The 16403-nt window shown below is 54.1% G+C and overlaps 1 protein-coding gene across 2 annotated transcripts in view; it reads right to left on the reverse strand.

Annotated features, from left to right (window-relative positions):
* RIMS3 (regulating synaptic membrane exocytosis 3) overlaps positions 1-16403 on the reverse strand; it is a 45184-nt gene that overhangs the window by 8089 nt on the left and 20692 nt on the right. For both annotated transcript variants that reach the window (XM_029080920.2, XM_029080921.2), the window contains exons 2-4: positions 11055-11329; positions 3052-3193; positions 2226-2338 (exon numbers count right to left, since the gene is read on the reverse strand). In XM_029080920.2, the coding sequence (XP_028936753.1) occupies positions 2226-2338; positions 3052-3193; positions 11055-11298 (499 nt within the window). In that variant the 5' untranslated portion in view covers positions 11299-11329. The remainder of the gene's footprint in view (positions 1-2225; positions 2339-3051; positions 3194-11054; positions 11330-16403) is intronic.

The raw sequence follows: 16403 nt of genomic DNA on the forward strand, positions 1-16403 counted from the left end.
GCTCAGCTCCCATTCGAGCCCCTCCCAGGCCTCTTAACTAGGAATTGCCTCCTATCACCTAACCTCAGTCCCCACAGCTGTATTATTATTATTTTTATCATCATTATTATATTTTCTAACCCATTCCTATATGTCAAACACCGTTACAAGCACTGGGGTAGTTACAAGCGAATCAGGTCGGAAACAGTCCCCGTCCCACATGTCTAAATAGAAGGGAGAATAGGGATTGAATCCCCATTTTACAGATGAGAAAACTGAAGCACAGGTAAGTGAACTGACTTGCCCTGGGTTACCCAGTAGGCAACTGGAATAGCCGGAATGAGAACCGAGGTCCTCGACTCCCAGTCCTGAGCTCTTTCCACTAGACCACACCACTCCTTGAGTTCTGAGTTTAGAGGAATCGGAGGGCTGTGTTCTAATCCTGGCTCTTCCTCTTGTCTGCTATGTGACCTTGGATAAGCCACTTAACTTTTCTGGGCCTCAGTTTTCTCATCTGTTAAATGGGGACTCAATACCTAGTCTCCTTTCTCCTTAGACTGTGAGCCTCATGCGGGACAGGGGCTCTGTCTCACCTAAGTATCTTGTATTTCCCCCCGGTTCTTAGGAGAGTGCTGAGCACATAGAAAGCGCTTAACAATGATTATTTTTATTAATGATGTTACGATTATGATCATGAGAGCTGCAGACCCCCCAGGACCAAGAGGTCCTAGAAATAAAACTGGTCCACAAACCAGTGAGGTGTGCGTTGGGGGCGGGGGGAAGGACACAGTGCTATCCGATTCAGCCCCGCTCAGTGAAGCAGAGTGGCCTAGTGGATAGAGCATGGGCCTGGGGGTCAGAAGGACCTGGGTTCTAACCCCAGCTTCGCTATTTGTCGGCTGTGTGACCTTAGGAAATCACTTAACTTCTCTGTGCCTGTTACCTCATCTGTAACATGGGGATTAAGACTGTGAGCTCCATGTGGGACGTGGATGTGTCCAACCTGATTAGCTTCTATCTACTCCGGCTCATAGCTTGGCAAATAGTAAGCGCTTAACAAATGCCATTTTAAAAAAGACAAAAAACCCAACACCCCTGTTCTTGCCCCGTGGAGATCTCCCGTCTCGCTCAGCTTCCGACTGCAGAGGGCACTCTTGGCAAGCCTGAGGACGAGCCTGGTTTTTCCCGGGATAATTGTGGGAGGGAAGGGAAGGGAAAGGGAAGGGAAAGGGAGGGGAGGGAAGGGAAGGGAAGGGGAGAAGGGGAGGGGAGGAGAAGGGAGGGGAGGGAAAGGGAAAGGGGAAGGGGAAGGGGAAGGGGAAGGGGAAGGGAAGGGAAGGGAAGGGAAGGGAAGGGAAGGGAAGGGAAGGGAAGGGAAGGGAAGGGAAGGGAAGGGAAGGCCAAGCCTAGGTTGGGCCCGCACTGTCTGACGCACTTTGTGACCCGGGCCTGGTGACAACCAGACCGCACGGACAACGGCCACAGCCGAAAACTCAACCCAATATTCGGCTGCACACCCCTCCAGCACCCCGCGACTGGCCTCGCTGCAAGCAGGACCTGCTCCTGACCCAACCTTAGGGTGGGAATGTCCCCGACCCACCCCATTCCCGGTCACCCAACGGGTGGGAAGGGTGTCTTAGGGGCTGTGGACCGCGCTCCTGGGGGTTAGTCTGCGGAAGCAGGTGAGGCCCGTGGGCAAAGAGAGGTGTGCCTTAAACCGCAGCAAGAGGGAAGGAGGCTAGATGCCCAGAAGAACTTCCCGACTGTAGAGGCTGGGAGATTGTGAATCTCTCGCCCCTGGAGATCTTTCAGGAGAGGAGAACCCCCTGTCCGTCTAGGCTGAGAGAGATGTTGGATGAAGTATTGCTGCGAGGAGGCCTTTAATAATCAATAGGAATAATAATAATGGTATTTGTTAAACGCTTACTATGTGCCACGCACTGTTCTGAGCGCTGGGGTAGATACAAGGTAATCGGGTCGGCCCACGTGGCGCTCACAGTCTTAATCCCCATTTTACAGATGGGGTAACTGAGGCAAAGAGAAGTTAAGTGTCTTGCCCAAGGTCACCCAGCAGACGAGTGGCGGAGCCGGGATTAGAAGCCACGTCCTCCGATTCCTAAAACCGTGCTCTTGCCACTAGGCCTTGCTGCGTCTCCGGCTGTAGCTGGTGATGCCCAGGCTTGGGGAGAAGGGCAGCGGTCGGGCGGGGGTACGGTCAAGTGTCCGCGGTCCCCCGGGAGACTCACCCATGGGCGGTGTGGCCAGGGTCTGTCGCCCCACGATCTGGGCCGGCCCCAGCCCATCCAGAAAATCGCTGAACTGGCTCTCGGCCCCCAGCCGGGGCGTAGGGAAGATGAACCTGAGGAAGGGAAGAAGGGGTGAGGGACCGGACTCCCCGTTCACCGGCCACCCCCAAGCCCCGGCCTCGTCCGGGGCCTCGGTCTTGCCGTCGATCCACCCAACGGGGTGGTTCGGTCCGTCCCTCTGGGCCGGAGGGGAAGGCCGGAGTGAGGCCTGGCCTGCATGGGGCCGAGGCCCGCGGGGGTCCTTAATAATAATGTTGGTATTTGTTCGGTGCTTACTATGTGCAGAGCACTGTTCTAAGCGCTGGGGTAGATACGGGGTCATCGGGTTGTCCCACGTGAGGCTCACAGTCTTCATCCCCATTTTACAGATGAGGTAACTGAGGCCCAGAGAAGTAAACTGACTTGCCCACAGTCAGCTGACAAGTGGCGGAGCCTGGATTCGAACCCATGACCTCTGACCGCTGTCCTTAGGGGGAGCCCGGAGGAGGAATCGGGGGGCGGCTTTTCAGTCAGATAGATGAAGAAAAGATGGGAGAGCATTAAGCCCTCGGACCACTGATGTTTAAATGTCCATCCCTACCCCCCCCCCCCCACCTCTCTGTCGTTCATCCCCGGAGCTCCGGGAAGGACATTTCCCCCTCCCCTGCCGTCGAGGGCTGAATTGTCCTCCTGGCATTCCGGGTGCGGGGGGGAATCCCCCGGACCCGCACCGAGTGAGCTGCCCCGGGAAACCGGATCCTGGATTGGGGTTTGGGGGGGGACTCACGTGCCGTCGGAGCTGTTACTGTTGGTGCTGCCGTCGGTGGACTCGCGGCTGCCCTGCCGAGTGACCCGATTCCGCATCTCCACCGCGATGCCGGTCTCCGTGCTCCTTCGGATGTTGCTCCGCGGCTTCTTGGAGCCCCCGTCTGCGGGGCAGAGGGAGGTTAGTCCGTAGGAAGAACTTCCCCGAGGTGAGGAGGGGGCTCCCCTGGCCCCCTGGCTCAGGAGGTGAGGAGGGGAGGCTAAACTCCAGGGACCTGGAACCCCGAGATGAAGATGATAATGATGGTATTTGTGAAGCGCTTACTACATGCCAAGCACTGTTCTAAGCGCTGGGGTTGATACTAGGTAATCAGGTTGTCCCACTCGGGGCTCACGTACTTAATCCCCATTTTACAGATGAGGTCACTGAGGCACAGAGAAGTTGTGACTCGCGCAAAGTCACACAGCAGACGAGGGGCAGAGCCGGGATTAGAACCCACATCCTCTGACTCCCAAGCCCGTGCTCTTGCCACAAGGCCATGCTGCTGTCGAGATTTGAGGTAGAAAGAGTCTCTGTCTGAGCCCTTCCCACAGCCCCTCCACCCTTCCCCTGCTGCCCTCCACCCTCCTCCGGATGAGCCCCCCCCCCCCAATCGCTCACCCTTCCTTCACCCTGCACTTTGATCTCACGTTCTCCTAGCTCTCCCTCCGTCTCAGCCCCATCCTCTCCTCTGTAAGCCCCCTTCAGATCCCACTTCTCCTCAAGCTGGAAAATAAATCCAGACTGGATCTAAAGGGGGTAAACAGAGGCTGACACCCGGGCCTAAGACACCGTTGGTTCTCCTAGCTCCAAGGGCCCTCTCTCTCTGCCAACTGGGAGCCTGGGACTCCTCGTTCCTCAGCTCCCACCGTCACCACTATATTCAGTACCTCTCTGCTCTTGGCATTTTTCGGAGCTAGTTAGATATTCCCCAAACCTGCCTACCAGAAACTTCCTATCTAGGGCAGGTGCAGACAAGGGCTTGGCCAACCTTGAGCCAAGCCATTAAAAAGGCACGGAAGACGGCCAAGCGACTGCAAGTTCCGGTGATGACGAAATCACTTTCTGAAGAACGGAATTAGGGAAAGGGTTATTAGAGGTGGAGAGAGTGGCCGAGATCAGGTCCATGAAGGGTTACAGTTGGGGAAAGGATTAGGTTTCAGCTTAGGGGGGTCAATCAATCAATTGTATTTATTGATCACTTACTCTGTGCAGAGCACTGTACTAGGCGCTTGGGAGAGTACTGGCTGACGTCTGTTACTTGCTGTAACTGACACATCATATCATTCTGAAGCTTTAAAGTGTGACGGTCGGATGTTGATATTAAAACCACCGGCTGCGTGCCCATCATCGATTCGTCGCACAACCGGGGTTACATGCGGGGGTGGTGGCGAGGCTAGTTCTTCCCAGGGGTTTGCAAGGAAAATGTGATATTCCTCTTGCTGGGCAGGATGTCTGGGGGCTTCTCTCCTGCCAATACAGGATCCCTTCCCCACAGCACTTACGTCCTGTCTTATGCTGTCCAGTCGTCTCCGTCCCATAGCAACGCCGTGGACACATCTCTCCCAGAATATCCCACCTCCATCTGCAATCGTTCTGCTAGTGTATTCATAGAGTTTTCTTGGTAAAAATATGGAAATGGTTTACCATTTCCTTCTTCCGTGCAGTAAACCCGAGCCTCCGCCCTCGACTCTCTGCCGTGCCGCTGATGCCCAGCGCACTGAGTTTCGATTGCCTTCCACTTCCCGGCCGCCGCCCGAGCCAGGAATGAATAGGTCCACCTTTGCTTGACCCTCCCGTAGCCAAGACCGGTAGAGTACCGGAAACCTTCCAGGTACATATCCGTAATTTCTGTATTTATATTAATGTCTGTTTGCCCCTCTAGACTGTAAATTCGTCGTGGGCAAGGAACATGTTTATCAGCTCTGTTGTATTGTACTCTTCTCAAGCGCTTAGTACCGTGCTCTGCACACAGTAAACGCTCAGTAAATGCAATCGACTGACTGGCTCCCCGTCCCTTCAGTGTGATGTCAGTCTGCTGGTGGAGACCGGCAGAGCGGACAGACATTCACAGCCAGGCAAGTGGACACAAAGCCCTGGCTCGGGGGCAGAGGACATGACGGAGACACACGGGACAGACAGAAACGCACTGCCCACTCTTCCCCGTTTCCAGAGATGAACATTAGCTGCACGGGTGGATTCGCTTTGATCCAAGCCAACGAGGAAGGGCTGCAGGGCGGATGATGCGATGGGTAGGAAGTGGGGAGGATGGGACGGGGGGCTTGTTGGGTGGAAGAGTCTTGTGCAGGGGGAGAGCGAGTAGATTGACCCGACCGGTCTGAAGAGCACGATCTGGGGTCTGGTGGGGGGAGGTGAGGAAGGTTAGGTAAGAGAGGGTGGGTGCTCTGGGGGTGGGGAAGAGGGGGCGAGCTTGAAGTCTGGAAGCACATAGTGAGGAGTTGTGATGTGACGTGTGGGCCAGCAGCAGCCCCCAGCACAGTTACATAACGGGGCTGGAACTGGAAGCAGGTGTGGGGGGTCTGACTCAGCAAGGAGAGTGTGGGCGGGGGGACAGGCCGGGTAGGGAGAGTGGCAGAAATCAGGGCATAACAGGGAGGGGCGGGGTCCTCATCGACCCGTTCCCTGCTCAGTTCATAAGAGGGCCCCCGTACCCGTGAGCACGCCCGCACACACAAACCGGTCACCCCAGAAGGGCGGAGGTCAAATGGGATGGACCCCCCTCCCAATCTCTGGGCCTGGGAGAGGAGGCGCAACCTGAGGATCCCAACCCCAGCCCCGGAAAAAGCGTGGCCTAGTGGAAAGAGCCCAAGCCTGAGGGTCTAATCCCGGCTCCTCCGATTACCTGCTGTGTGACCCCCGGGCAGGTTGCTGAACATTTCGGTGTCTCAGTTCCCCTATCGCCAAAATGGGGATTTGATTAATACCCGTTCTCCCTTCAAGTCAGATTGTGAGCTCCTTATGGGATCTGATTAGCTTGTATCTATCTCAATGTTTAATTCAGTACTTGGCACATAGTAAGAGCTTAACAAGTATGATTATTTTTATTACTAGGATCCTGAGACCTATCCCAGCCTCCTTCTCCTTCCAGCACCCTCTGCAAATGCCCCCAAGACGGTTCAATGCGAAGGGCGCTGGCCCTCCAGGTCTCTCGAAGGGAAGGAGGCTCTAAGGCCCTGAGAGTCTCGCACCCCAGCTGTCTCGGTGACCCACGTCTTGGGCCACCTCGGCTCTCGCCCGCTCCCCGAGCAGGACCCGGTGAGGGGAACCATCCCCCTGCGACCCAGCAGCCACCGAGCGCGGCAGATTTTCCCCTTTCCCTCCTCCCCCTCCTCCCACCCGTCCCTGCTCGACTCCATCACTCCGCAGCATCCTGCCGGGCGAGGGTTGCCATGGTAACCACCTCCGCATTGCGGTGAGACCCCTACAGTCAGTCAGCCGGGGACCTCTCCCTGTGTCAGTGGGTGGGGGTCGGAGGAGAGGGAGAAGGAGAGCCCGGCTGTGTCGAGGGGGGTCCCCTTCCCTCGCCGGGGGATCCAGAAGCCATCTCGGACTCCTGGATTCCCACGAGGCCGGACAGGGATTTGGGAGAGGGGTTGGGTGGGAGGGTGCGGGGAAGGGAGGGAGGGAGGAAGGCTGAAAGGACCTCATTGGCTGTTGCTGTGGGGGGCCGAGGCAAGGAAAAGGAAAAGCAACCAACCCGGGGGAGGGAGAAGACTGGTTTTCCACAGGCTTTCCGGGGGCCTTGGGGAGGGGGCCGGGGCGGGGGCTGGGGAAGCCTGGCCCGAGTCTCGGCTAGAGAGTGGGAAGGGGAGTGGGTTGAGCAGAGAGCTCCAGGCAACTTACTCTATTGTACTCTCCCAAACGCTTAGTACAGTGCACTGCACATGGAAAGTGCTCTATAAATACCATTGATTGATTGATTGACTGCAAGCATGGAAGGCTGGGGCAGGCGACAGGTGAAAGACAAAGGGGTCCCCAGGGGACTGCCCCCAGAAGCGATGCCCTCAAGAAGGTGGGGGAGAAGACAAGTGAGGGAAAGTTGGGGGGGTGTGTGTGTGTGTGTGCTCTTTACACCCCAGTTTCTCTTCCACTTTCCAAGGGTGTGACCCCCCGATCCTGACTATGACTTAATTTCGTGGGTTCCTTCCTCTGCCCTCGCCCCCGCTCCCAACTTACCTCGGGGGGGGCCGGGCAGGGGGAGAGGGCTGCAATGTCTTTGGAACTGGATATCCTCCTAGAGAGCAACCCAGCACATGACACGCTTGGGGGCTACAGGGACCCCCGTTCCTGCTTCTCTCCTCTCCCTCCATGTATTCCCCTCCAGCCCCTCCCCACTCATTCCTGCCTTAAACGACTCGGCCACTGCAATGCAGCCCCCTCGGGGGAGGGGCTCAGCAGCTGCTTCCTAGACTGTTCCGTCACTGGAGAGGAGAGGACACTGTCTCCCATCTCTCGGGAATGTTTTTTAACGTGAAGCTGGGAGGCAGGGGGCTGGATGAGATGGCAGCTAGATGCGCCTCAGTTACCAAGATCTGGACCGGACTGAGAAATAAGGTCGCCAGCAACCAGACCCATCACAGGACCTGGAATGGTAGGGTTGGAAAACTCCATGAGAGGTCACCTAGTCCAGCCCTCTGCCTCCGGGCCGGGGAACACCTAACCTATCGAGGACACGTGGGAGTCTGTTCTCTCTTTCTAGTTTTCCGGTTCCAGTGAGAACTCCATCATGCCTTCCCTCAGTACTCGTTCCGGTTTTTAATCCCCCTTACAGTCAGGAAGTTCCTCTTTGTGCTTCACCCAGCTCCGTCCTGATGCAGCTGAAGCCCATCCCCTCCTGTTCTGACCTCTTTGTTTGGTCAGTGACCTCCTCCAAGTCAGGGACCCAGCTTCCCCCAGTCTCCTGTTAGGTGCAGCATTCCCTCCAGAAGAAGAGAAAACACATCCAGGCCCATTTCTCCACCTGAGAACCAGTGTTACCTAGTTGGATAGAGCACGGGCCTGGGAATCAGAAGGATCTGGGTTCCAGTCCCGGCTCCGCCACTCGTCTGTGGAGTGACCTTGTGCAAGTCACTTCACTTCTCTGTGCCTCAGTGACCTCCTCTGTAAAATGAGGATTAAGACTGAGAGCCCCATGTGGGACCGTGTCCAGTTGCATTTGCTTGTATCCACTCCAGCACTCAGTACAGTAGTTAGTAAGCGCTTAACAGACAACTAGAGCTATTATTATTGTCACTGATTTCTCCACTTGCCGGCTAATGCCTTGGCCCCTTCAACTTCCGGGCCCAGCTAAGGAAGGCTCAGAGAGGGGAGGGTGGGGATGGGAGGAGGGTGGAGGACGGAGTCATCTCCTCCAAGGGAAGGGAGTTTGTGCCGTTGGGAATCTATTTCTCACTCTTTCAATCCCCCGAGTCTCCAGGCCAAGCATCCCTCACTGCCCGTCTCACCAATGCTGGGGATCAAACCAGATCACTAGAGACACGGGCACTGCCTCTGCTCCAGAGGCTGCTGGAGGCCCAGAGGCAGCCGGAGGCCCTGTCGGTGGTTCTGAAGGTGTGGTGGACCCAAAACCCCGGCCTCCGCTCTTTACTAACCCACCTGGGAGGGAAGACCCCCCAGATACGAAGCGTGTTGAGTTTCCCAAGCTTAAGCTGGGAAAGAAGTTTGAAAAAGAGAAGCAGTATGGTCTAATGGAAAGAAGCAGCGTGAAGCAGCGTGGCTCAGTGGAAAGAGCCCGAGCTGGGGAGTCAGAGGTCATGGGTTTGGATCCTGGCTCTGCCACTTGTCAGCTGTGGGACTATGGGCAAGTCACTTAACTTCTCTTGCCTCAGTTACCTCATCTGTAAAATGGGGGTTAACTGTGAGCCTCCCGCGGGACAACCTGATGACCCTGTATCTACCCCCAGAGCTTAGAACGGTGCTCTGCACATAGTAAGCGCTTAACAAATACCAACATTACTATTGTTATTAAAGGACTCGGGTCTGGAAGTCAGAGGACCTGGGTTCTAATCCTGCTAGGCCACTAGCCACCCGTTTGGCCTTGGACAAGTCACTTCAGTTCTCTGTGCTTCAGTTCCCTCATCTGCAACGTGGGGATTCAATACTTGTTCTCCTTTCTGCTTAGACTGTGAGCCTCATGTGGGACCTGATGATCTCACATCTACCTCAGCGCTTAGTAGAGTGTTTGGTGCATAGTAAATGTTTAACCACTACTATTATCATTCTTTCGTTCAGTCGCATATATTGAGAGCTTACTGTGTGCTGAGCCCCATACTAAGCTCTTGGGAGAGTACAATACAAGAATCAGACACATTCCCCGCCCACAACGAGCTCATTATTATCATTAATATTATTATTATAAAGATCAGGTGAGAGAGGCGCTTCAGCAACCATCATTGTCCTCACCGTCTCAATCACTCAACAACATTTACAGTGCTTTTCCTGGGAACAGAGAACTCTACACTGCACTTGGGAACAATAGAATTAGTAGAATGAGTAGTAGAAGGAAAAGGAGAGTTGTACTTGAATTACTTCATTAGAAATAGGGTGTGCAAAATAGGCACAAAAATTTAAAGGGAGATTGTGAGTACACGAGTGTGTAGGGGCCGGCAATGCTGAAGCGGAAGTTGTAGGGATAAAAATGTACGTTTTCAATTCATTTATCTGTTCAGTGCTTACAATGTGCCAAGCACTGTACTACTCTCTGGGGGATATAGAAGATAAGCACGTTGGGAAATTTCCAGCAGCGCCTCCAGTGACCACTTTTCTGCCACCACCATCACCAGTATTGCATGTTGAGTGCTATACTGGGAGTTTATATAATATTGAGAAGAAATATTAGTCCTGACCTCTGCCCTCAGGGTTTTAGGTTGAGAAGCAGAATGGTCTAGTGGAAAGAACACGGGCCTGGGATTCAGAGAACCTGAGTTCTAACCCTGGCTTTGCCCGCTGCCTATTGTGTGATTCTGGGCAAGTCACTTAATTTCTCTGTGCTTCAGTTTTCTCATCTGGAAATTGGGGATTTAATACCTGTACTCCTTCCTATTTATACTGTGACCCTGGAGTAGGTCAGGGACTGTGTCTGGCCTGATTATTTTGTAGTGACCCCAGCGTTTAGTAAAGTGCTTGATACGTAGTAAGTGCTTCACAGATATTACAATTATTATTGAGTTTTTTAAACCTGGCCCTGCCTCTCACCTGCTGTGCTTCCTTGGGAAAGCCACTTAACCACTCTCTGCCTCCGTTTCCTCATCTGAAAAATGGGGACAAGATGCCCTTTCTCCTTCCCTCTTAGACCCTGAGCCCTGTGTGGGGCAAGGACTGTCTCGGAATGACTTATTTACCAATCAGTGGTATTTATTGATTTCTTACTAAGCACTGAACTAAGCACCTGGGAGAGGACAATATAACAGAATTAGTGGACACGTTCCCTGCCCATAACGAGCTCAAAGTCTACAGTTTAGAGAAGGAGCATGGCCTAGTGGATAGAGCATGGGCCTGGGAGTCAGAAGGATCTGAGTTCTAATCCTGGCTCTGCCACTTGTCTGCTGTGTGATCTTGGGCAAGTCACTTCACTTCTTTGTGCCCTGGTTATCTCATCTGTAAAATGGGGATGAAGACTGTGAGCCTTACATGGGACAGGGACTGTGTCCAACCCGATCAATTTATATCTACCACAGCACTTAGTACAGTACCTGGTACAGCGTCAGCACTTAACAAATACCACAATTATTATTATTAATCTACTCCAATGCTTAGCCCATTTGCTTGGGCCATAGTCAGCGCGAATTAAGTACCATCATTATCATAATCAGGTTCAGGCCCCCACCTTCCTCCAAAGAATAGGTTGAGGTGCCTGGAGTGGAAGGTCTTGGGGTGGTCTCCCAGCTCCTCGCTCCCAGAACCCCCCCAACGGCTCTCCCCATCAGCGGGACGCCCGGCTGCGATTCCCGGTCGGGAATACTCACCGGGCTGGTTGAGCTGAAGCGTGCTCTTGCTCCACTGGGAGAGGCCCACGATGGCCACCATCTTAGCCCCGAGGCTGCTGCGTCGCTTCTTGGCCGTCAAGCTGCCCGCTTCTGCCGGCCCCCCACCCCCGCCCTTCTCCCCATTGTACATCTCGCCACTGACACTAGAGCTGCGGACCACGATCCTGGTAGACGACGAGGAGGGCGAGGAGGAGGAGGAGCCCGTGTCCCCGTTCAACATCATCACCTGGGCGGGACACCCGTGGGAGCTTTGACTGGGGGAAAGAGAGAGAAGAGAGGAACGCATTACTCATCACAGTCTAATCCCAATCACCCCCCCCAACCCCCCGCCCCGGTGCAATTTAAAATGAATTGCCTCAAATCCCTGCTGCCAAGGACCAAGGATCACTGGGAAGTCTTTTCTCCTAAAGAGATGTTTAGAATGGAGGGTCTCCCGGTATCTAGAGGCAGGGGGATGGCTGATATGACCTCACATGGCTCCTGCCAGCTTTAGCACTCCTCCATCAGATTGTAAACCTCCACAGGGCAGGGACCCAGCTATCTAATTCTTTTCTAAAGATTTCATGCAGTGCTCGCCCCTCAGAAGGTACTGAATCAGTACAGGTGATGATTTGGAGGAGGAGGAGGAGGAGGAGATGGAGGAGGATCATTGTGAGGTGATGAAAGATGCCTGAGGTAACCAGAAATGTCATCTCACCCCTCTAGATGAGATTCAGAGCCTGCGGCCCTTGGGACCAGAGAATGGAGTCATTTTGACTGCAACCAGTTTCAGTGTTCCTTTCCGGAAACATCAAAATCATCAAAATCATCAGAATCGTCTCCATTCACCGTTCAAACACTTCCCTGTCACAACCCACCTAAAGAACAGGAGCAGTTCTTTCCCCAAACTCCTTGCCACTTCTGATCTCAGATGTTCTGCTGAAGATGATTTCTCTGGCTGGCCCACCCCCTCACACACCTTTCTCACAACTCGCCACAGGAGTGAACTGAGAGTGTCCACGCTCTGTCCCTGTTCATTAGTAACTAAACTTTCCGTGGGTCTGAGCTGGTGCCAACCCCTTCCGGAGGCCAGAACCTGCCCCAGACCATTCCAGAACCCAGCTTCTGGGCCAGTTGATGGAGCCCAGTTCCCAGGCTAGTCCACTCCAGAGCCCTACTCCCGGGCCAAAGCCCTATAGAGCCCAACTCCTGCCTCCAGCTCCTCTACAGATCTTTCACCCACCCAGGTTGTCTAGAGCCGCTTCTCCTTCGTTCACATCTACTGGCAAAGCGCTGCTGTCCACTCTCCAGAAGCCTGGGGATTTCCTGCTAGGAGACCCCCTCTCTGTGGATCTCAAAGCACTTTGGAACTCTCCCTGCTTCTGCCAGTGGAGTTCTCGTTGTGGGTTTACCACCTAAGGTCTGACTGCTGGAGGGCCAGAGGCCCTCTTTGGATGGGGAGCCCCGCCGGATCGGCTGGGCCTGGTTCCTCTTCTGCTGTGCCCTCAGAGTCCAGACCACAGGGCCCATCAGCCCCAGCTAACAGGTGGCCAATCAGAGGCACCATTGGCAAGTTCCCAGCTGGGAGCTTGGGTGCTGGCAGAGCCTCCGGGTAGAGGGTGCCAGGCTGGCAGAGTGGGAGGAGGGTTTACCAGCAAGATGGAGGGAACACAGGCACCGGTGGGTAAACACAAGCTGGCATTCCCATGGGGGTCCCGCTTTTCCGTCACGGCTCACCTGGTGGTACCAGTTTAGAGTCTGGAGGTAAGCTACTCCAATGTTTTCTTTAGAATTATTACTATTATAGTTTTTACAACGTGCTTAGTAATGAATATGTTTAGCACTGTGCTAAAAACATCACTCGATCGATCGATGGTATCTATTAAGCACTTACTGCGTGCAGAGCACTGAACTTAATGGTTGGGGGAGCATGATACAAGATCAGATCAGAGCAGACATCAGTGGTATCTCATAGAGCGTTTACTGTGTGCAGTAGAGTTGGTAGACATGATCCCTGCCTTCTAGGAACTTACAATCTAGTGGATATAGTCCCTGTCCCGTAAAGGTTCACAATCTAAGAAGCAAGGAAAACGGGAATCGTATCCCCATTTTACAGATGGAGAAATTGAGGCCCGGAGCAGTTAAGTGACTTGCCACGATCAGCCTGCCTTTCTTTTTTTTTTTTTTTTTACCTCTTAGCTCCTTAAAGCATACCTACCTCTCCCCTGCCCCATCCCACTCAATCCCTTTGCAAAAACCCCTTTTCCACCACTTATTCAAAATGAAGAGTTGGCACCTATGTTTCCTAATCAAGTTTGTCTCTGTAAGAATTATTTTATTTCTCTATTTGGGCCTCCCTGCTGAAATGCCCCTCGCATGACCCTGTCCTCTCAGTAGAACGGGATATGGTGAAAAACTGCTGTGCTTTTCATTAGTGGAGCATATTATCCAAAGATGCACAAACAGACAAAGAAGTAGAGATCATTCATTCATTCAGTCGCATTTATTGAGCGCTTACTGTGTGCAGAGCACTGTTCTAAGCACTTGGAAAGTACAATTCGGCAATAAAGAGAGACAATTCCTGCCCACCCCGGGCTTACAGTCTAGAATGGGGGAGACAGACAAATCCAGGAGGCCACCACGTCCGGGGAAACCTGGCAGACGGGGATGTGATGGCCAGCCAAGCCAAAGATTTTCCGAGCCGCAATGGCATCCGGCCCCTAGCGTGGCTGGCTGACCGACCTGGATCTTCCCCAGATGACACATGTGAGTCCATGGGGGTAGCCTCGAGCTGCCCTCCATGACCCCCGGCAAGGTGGCACCAGCAGCACTGTGGTTCCTGGATGCAGTCAGTCTGTCCTCCCGCACTAAAGCGGTGCTCAGGGCCACCCAGGAGAACAAAAGACGGCAGGATATCCGAACATCTGCCACCCAGCGAGCTGGGAGCGGGAGACCAAGGACAAGGGGGACAGGAAAAACACTTCAACTGCCCACAAACCACAACCTCGAAAGATGAAATGGAGGGGAGGGCCGCCGAGATGGGCCAGCCCAGCAGGAGCGACTGGGCATGGAGGGGCTCTTTTAGGGTGAAGATACCGGGAGGAACTTGATAGCAAGAGGCAGCACTGAGAACAAGGCCAAGCACTGCAAATAGCAAAGCGCACCTCCAACCCAAAGACCTTCCTTGGTGGGCTCACAGTGTGGAGGAACGGGGCCGTGGGCTGGTCTTTTCATGGATACAGCCCCGCCGTCAAGTGTGTCAGTTTTGAACATGAAAGATGGCCTTAATCAGGACGAGGGACAGCTAGCTGGAACCGATCAAGTTCTGGACGGCGTGAATCTTCCCGCCGTGGGTCTCTGGCTGTTAGATGGGCTGGTTGGAGTTGGGTGGTGCTTCCTGGAGGGCTTCCGAGGCGGGGGGGGGGGGGGGGGGAGGGGGAGCTAGAGGCTGGGCTAGAGAGAAAGGGGACTTGCTATGAGTGGTGGTGGAAAGGAATGGGGAGGGGATAGAGGGGAAATACAGAATGGGATGTTGGAGGGATAAGGAGCAGAGGAGCAGATTTGGCTGGTTGCACTCATTCACATTCATTAGAGAGTAAACTCTTTGAGGGCAGGGATCACGTCTTTCATTTCCTTTTTATGTTCCCCTAGAACACTGTGCTGTACCCCACCGGCTCTCAGTGAATACCATTACATTTTAGAATGCAAAGACGGTGTCATCCCAAAATGGGAAAACTCACCCAGCCTGGGCTGGAGAGTCCAGAGCCTTGAGGACCACCAGCCCCTGAGGAAAGGGGTTGCCCCTGGGACCCCCCTCAGAAGGGACTGTGAATTGTGACTGTGACTGTGACTGCACTGGACTGTGAAAGTCAGAGAGTAATTTGGGGGACGGGGGCCAAAGCTAAGCGAATTCTCTAGAGGCTGTTGAGCTGAAACTTTGTGGGAGCGATTATTGAACAAAAACCAAACAAAAACCAATAACATTCTGGTTGGAGGGGGCACTTGACAGCTCATCTAGTCCATCCCTCTGCCTCTGGATAGGTTCTCACCATTCCAGGTAGAGGACTGCAGCCTATCCTGGTCTGTAAAGGCTCCCGAGAAGGTGATTCTATTCCCTTCTTACACTATCAAAACTCATACCCCTAATAATCAGATAGCTATTTCTGGTGGCCAACCTAAATCCCTCCATTAGCTAAAATGGTTAGCCCTTGTTTTGGCCTCAGAGGAATCAGAAAACCAGTCAGTCAATCAATCAATCTTTACTGAGCACTTACTGAATGCAGAGCACTGTACTAAACACTTGGGAGAATCCAATATAACAGAGGTTCAACCCCCTCCAGTCAACCTAAAGAGGGCAACTCTGCAGTCTTGCCTCAGGTTGGGGATGGGCCCGGAATTTGAACCTGCAACCCAGGCCTGGGCAATCCCGGGGTGTCTTCCCAGTTCTCAGAGCTGTGGCTGAGAAGAGTGTGGAAAGTAAGACTCATTTAGAACCCAGTCACTCATTTCCCTTTCTCCTCTTCCTCCTTCTTCTCTTCCTCACTTCCTCCTTCCCTTCCTCCTCTATGAATATTTGAAACCCTCTGGCATCCGCCATCATCTGTCTTCCAGGTAAAGGTAAATGATGAATTCCAGGAAGACAGTTCCTTCCCCGGGACAGCCCAGCGGCTGGGAGCGTGGGGGTCCCAGAGGAAGGGCATCCTGGAGAGACGCCTGGGGTCCACCGAGTGCTCAGCCAGAAGCCATCTGCAGGGAGCCAATAGGTGGCCAGTAGGCTGGGCCGATCCTCCAGAATTCCAGGGGGGAAGGTCAGAATGAGTCCTGACGGAGCACTGGAGGGCCCGGTCAGAGGGATCCCCACCACCCCCTTCCAAGGATCTTTCCTGAGGTCATAGCTGTTTGGTAGGCAGTTAAAGGCAGGGGGAGGAGCGGGGCTCCCTCCTGCAAAAGTCCCAGATCCCCAGGCAATGGTCCCAACCCCTGGGGAAGTCCAGAACTGGCCACGGGTGGGAACTGGCACAGAGCCCCCAAGAGCCTGGAATCAGCCACCGGGGGGAGGAGGGGGTGCTGGCACACAGCCCTCAAGAACCTGGAACAGGCCACCAGTGGGGCCTGGCACACAACGTCCAAGGGGTTGGAACCGGCCATCGATTGGGACTAGCACACAGCTTCCAAGAGCCTGGAATCAATAACTGGTGGGGGGGCTGGCACATGGCTCCCAGCTGAACCAGCCTCAGGCTTGACCCAGGGGTTACCCAGGGCCCGGAGGCAGCAGGAGTGAGGGGGAAGGGGAAGCATTCAGCTTGGCTCCGGCTTCAACCTCTGGACTTCCATCTGCTAGAGTCCCAG

Source organism: Ornithorhynchus anatinus, chromosome 16 (assembly GCF_004115215.2).
Source record: "Ornithorhynchus anatinus isolate Pmale09 chromosome 16, mOrnAna1.pri.v4, whole genome shotgun sequence".
Lineage (NCBI taxonomy): Eukaryota > Metazoa > Chordata > Mammalia > Monotremata > Ornithorhynchidae > Ornithorhynchus > Ornithorhynchus anatinus.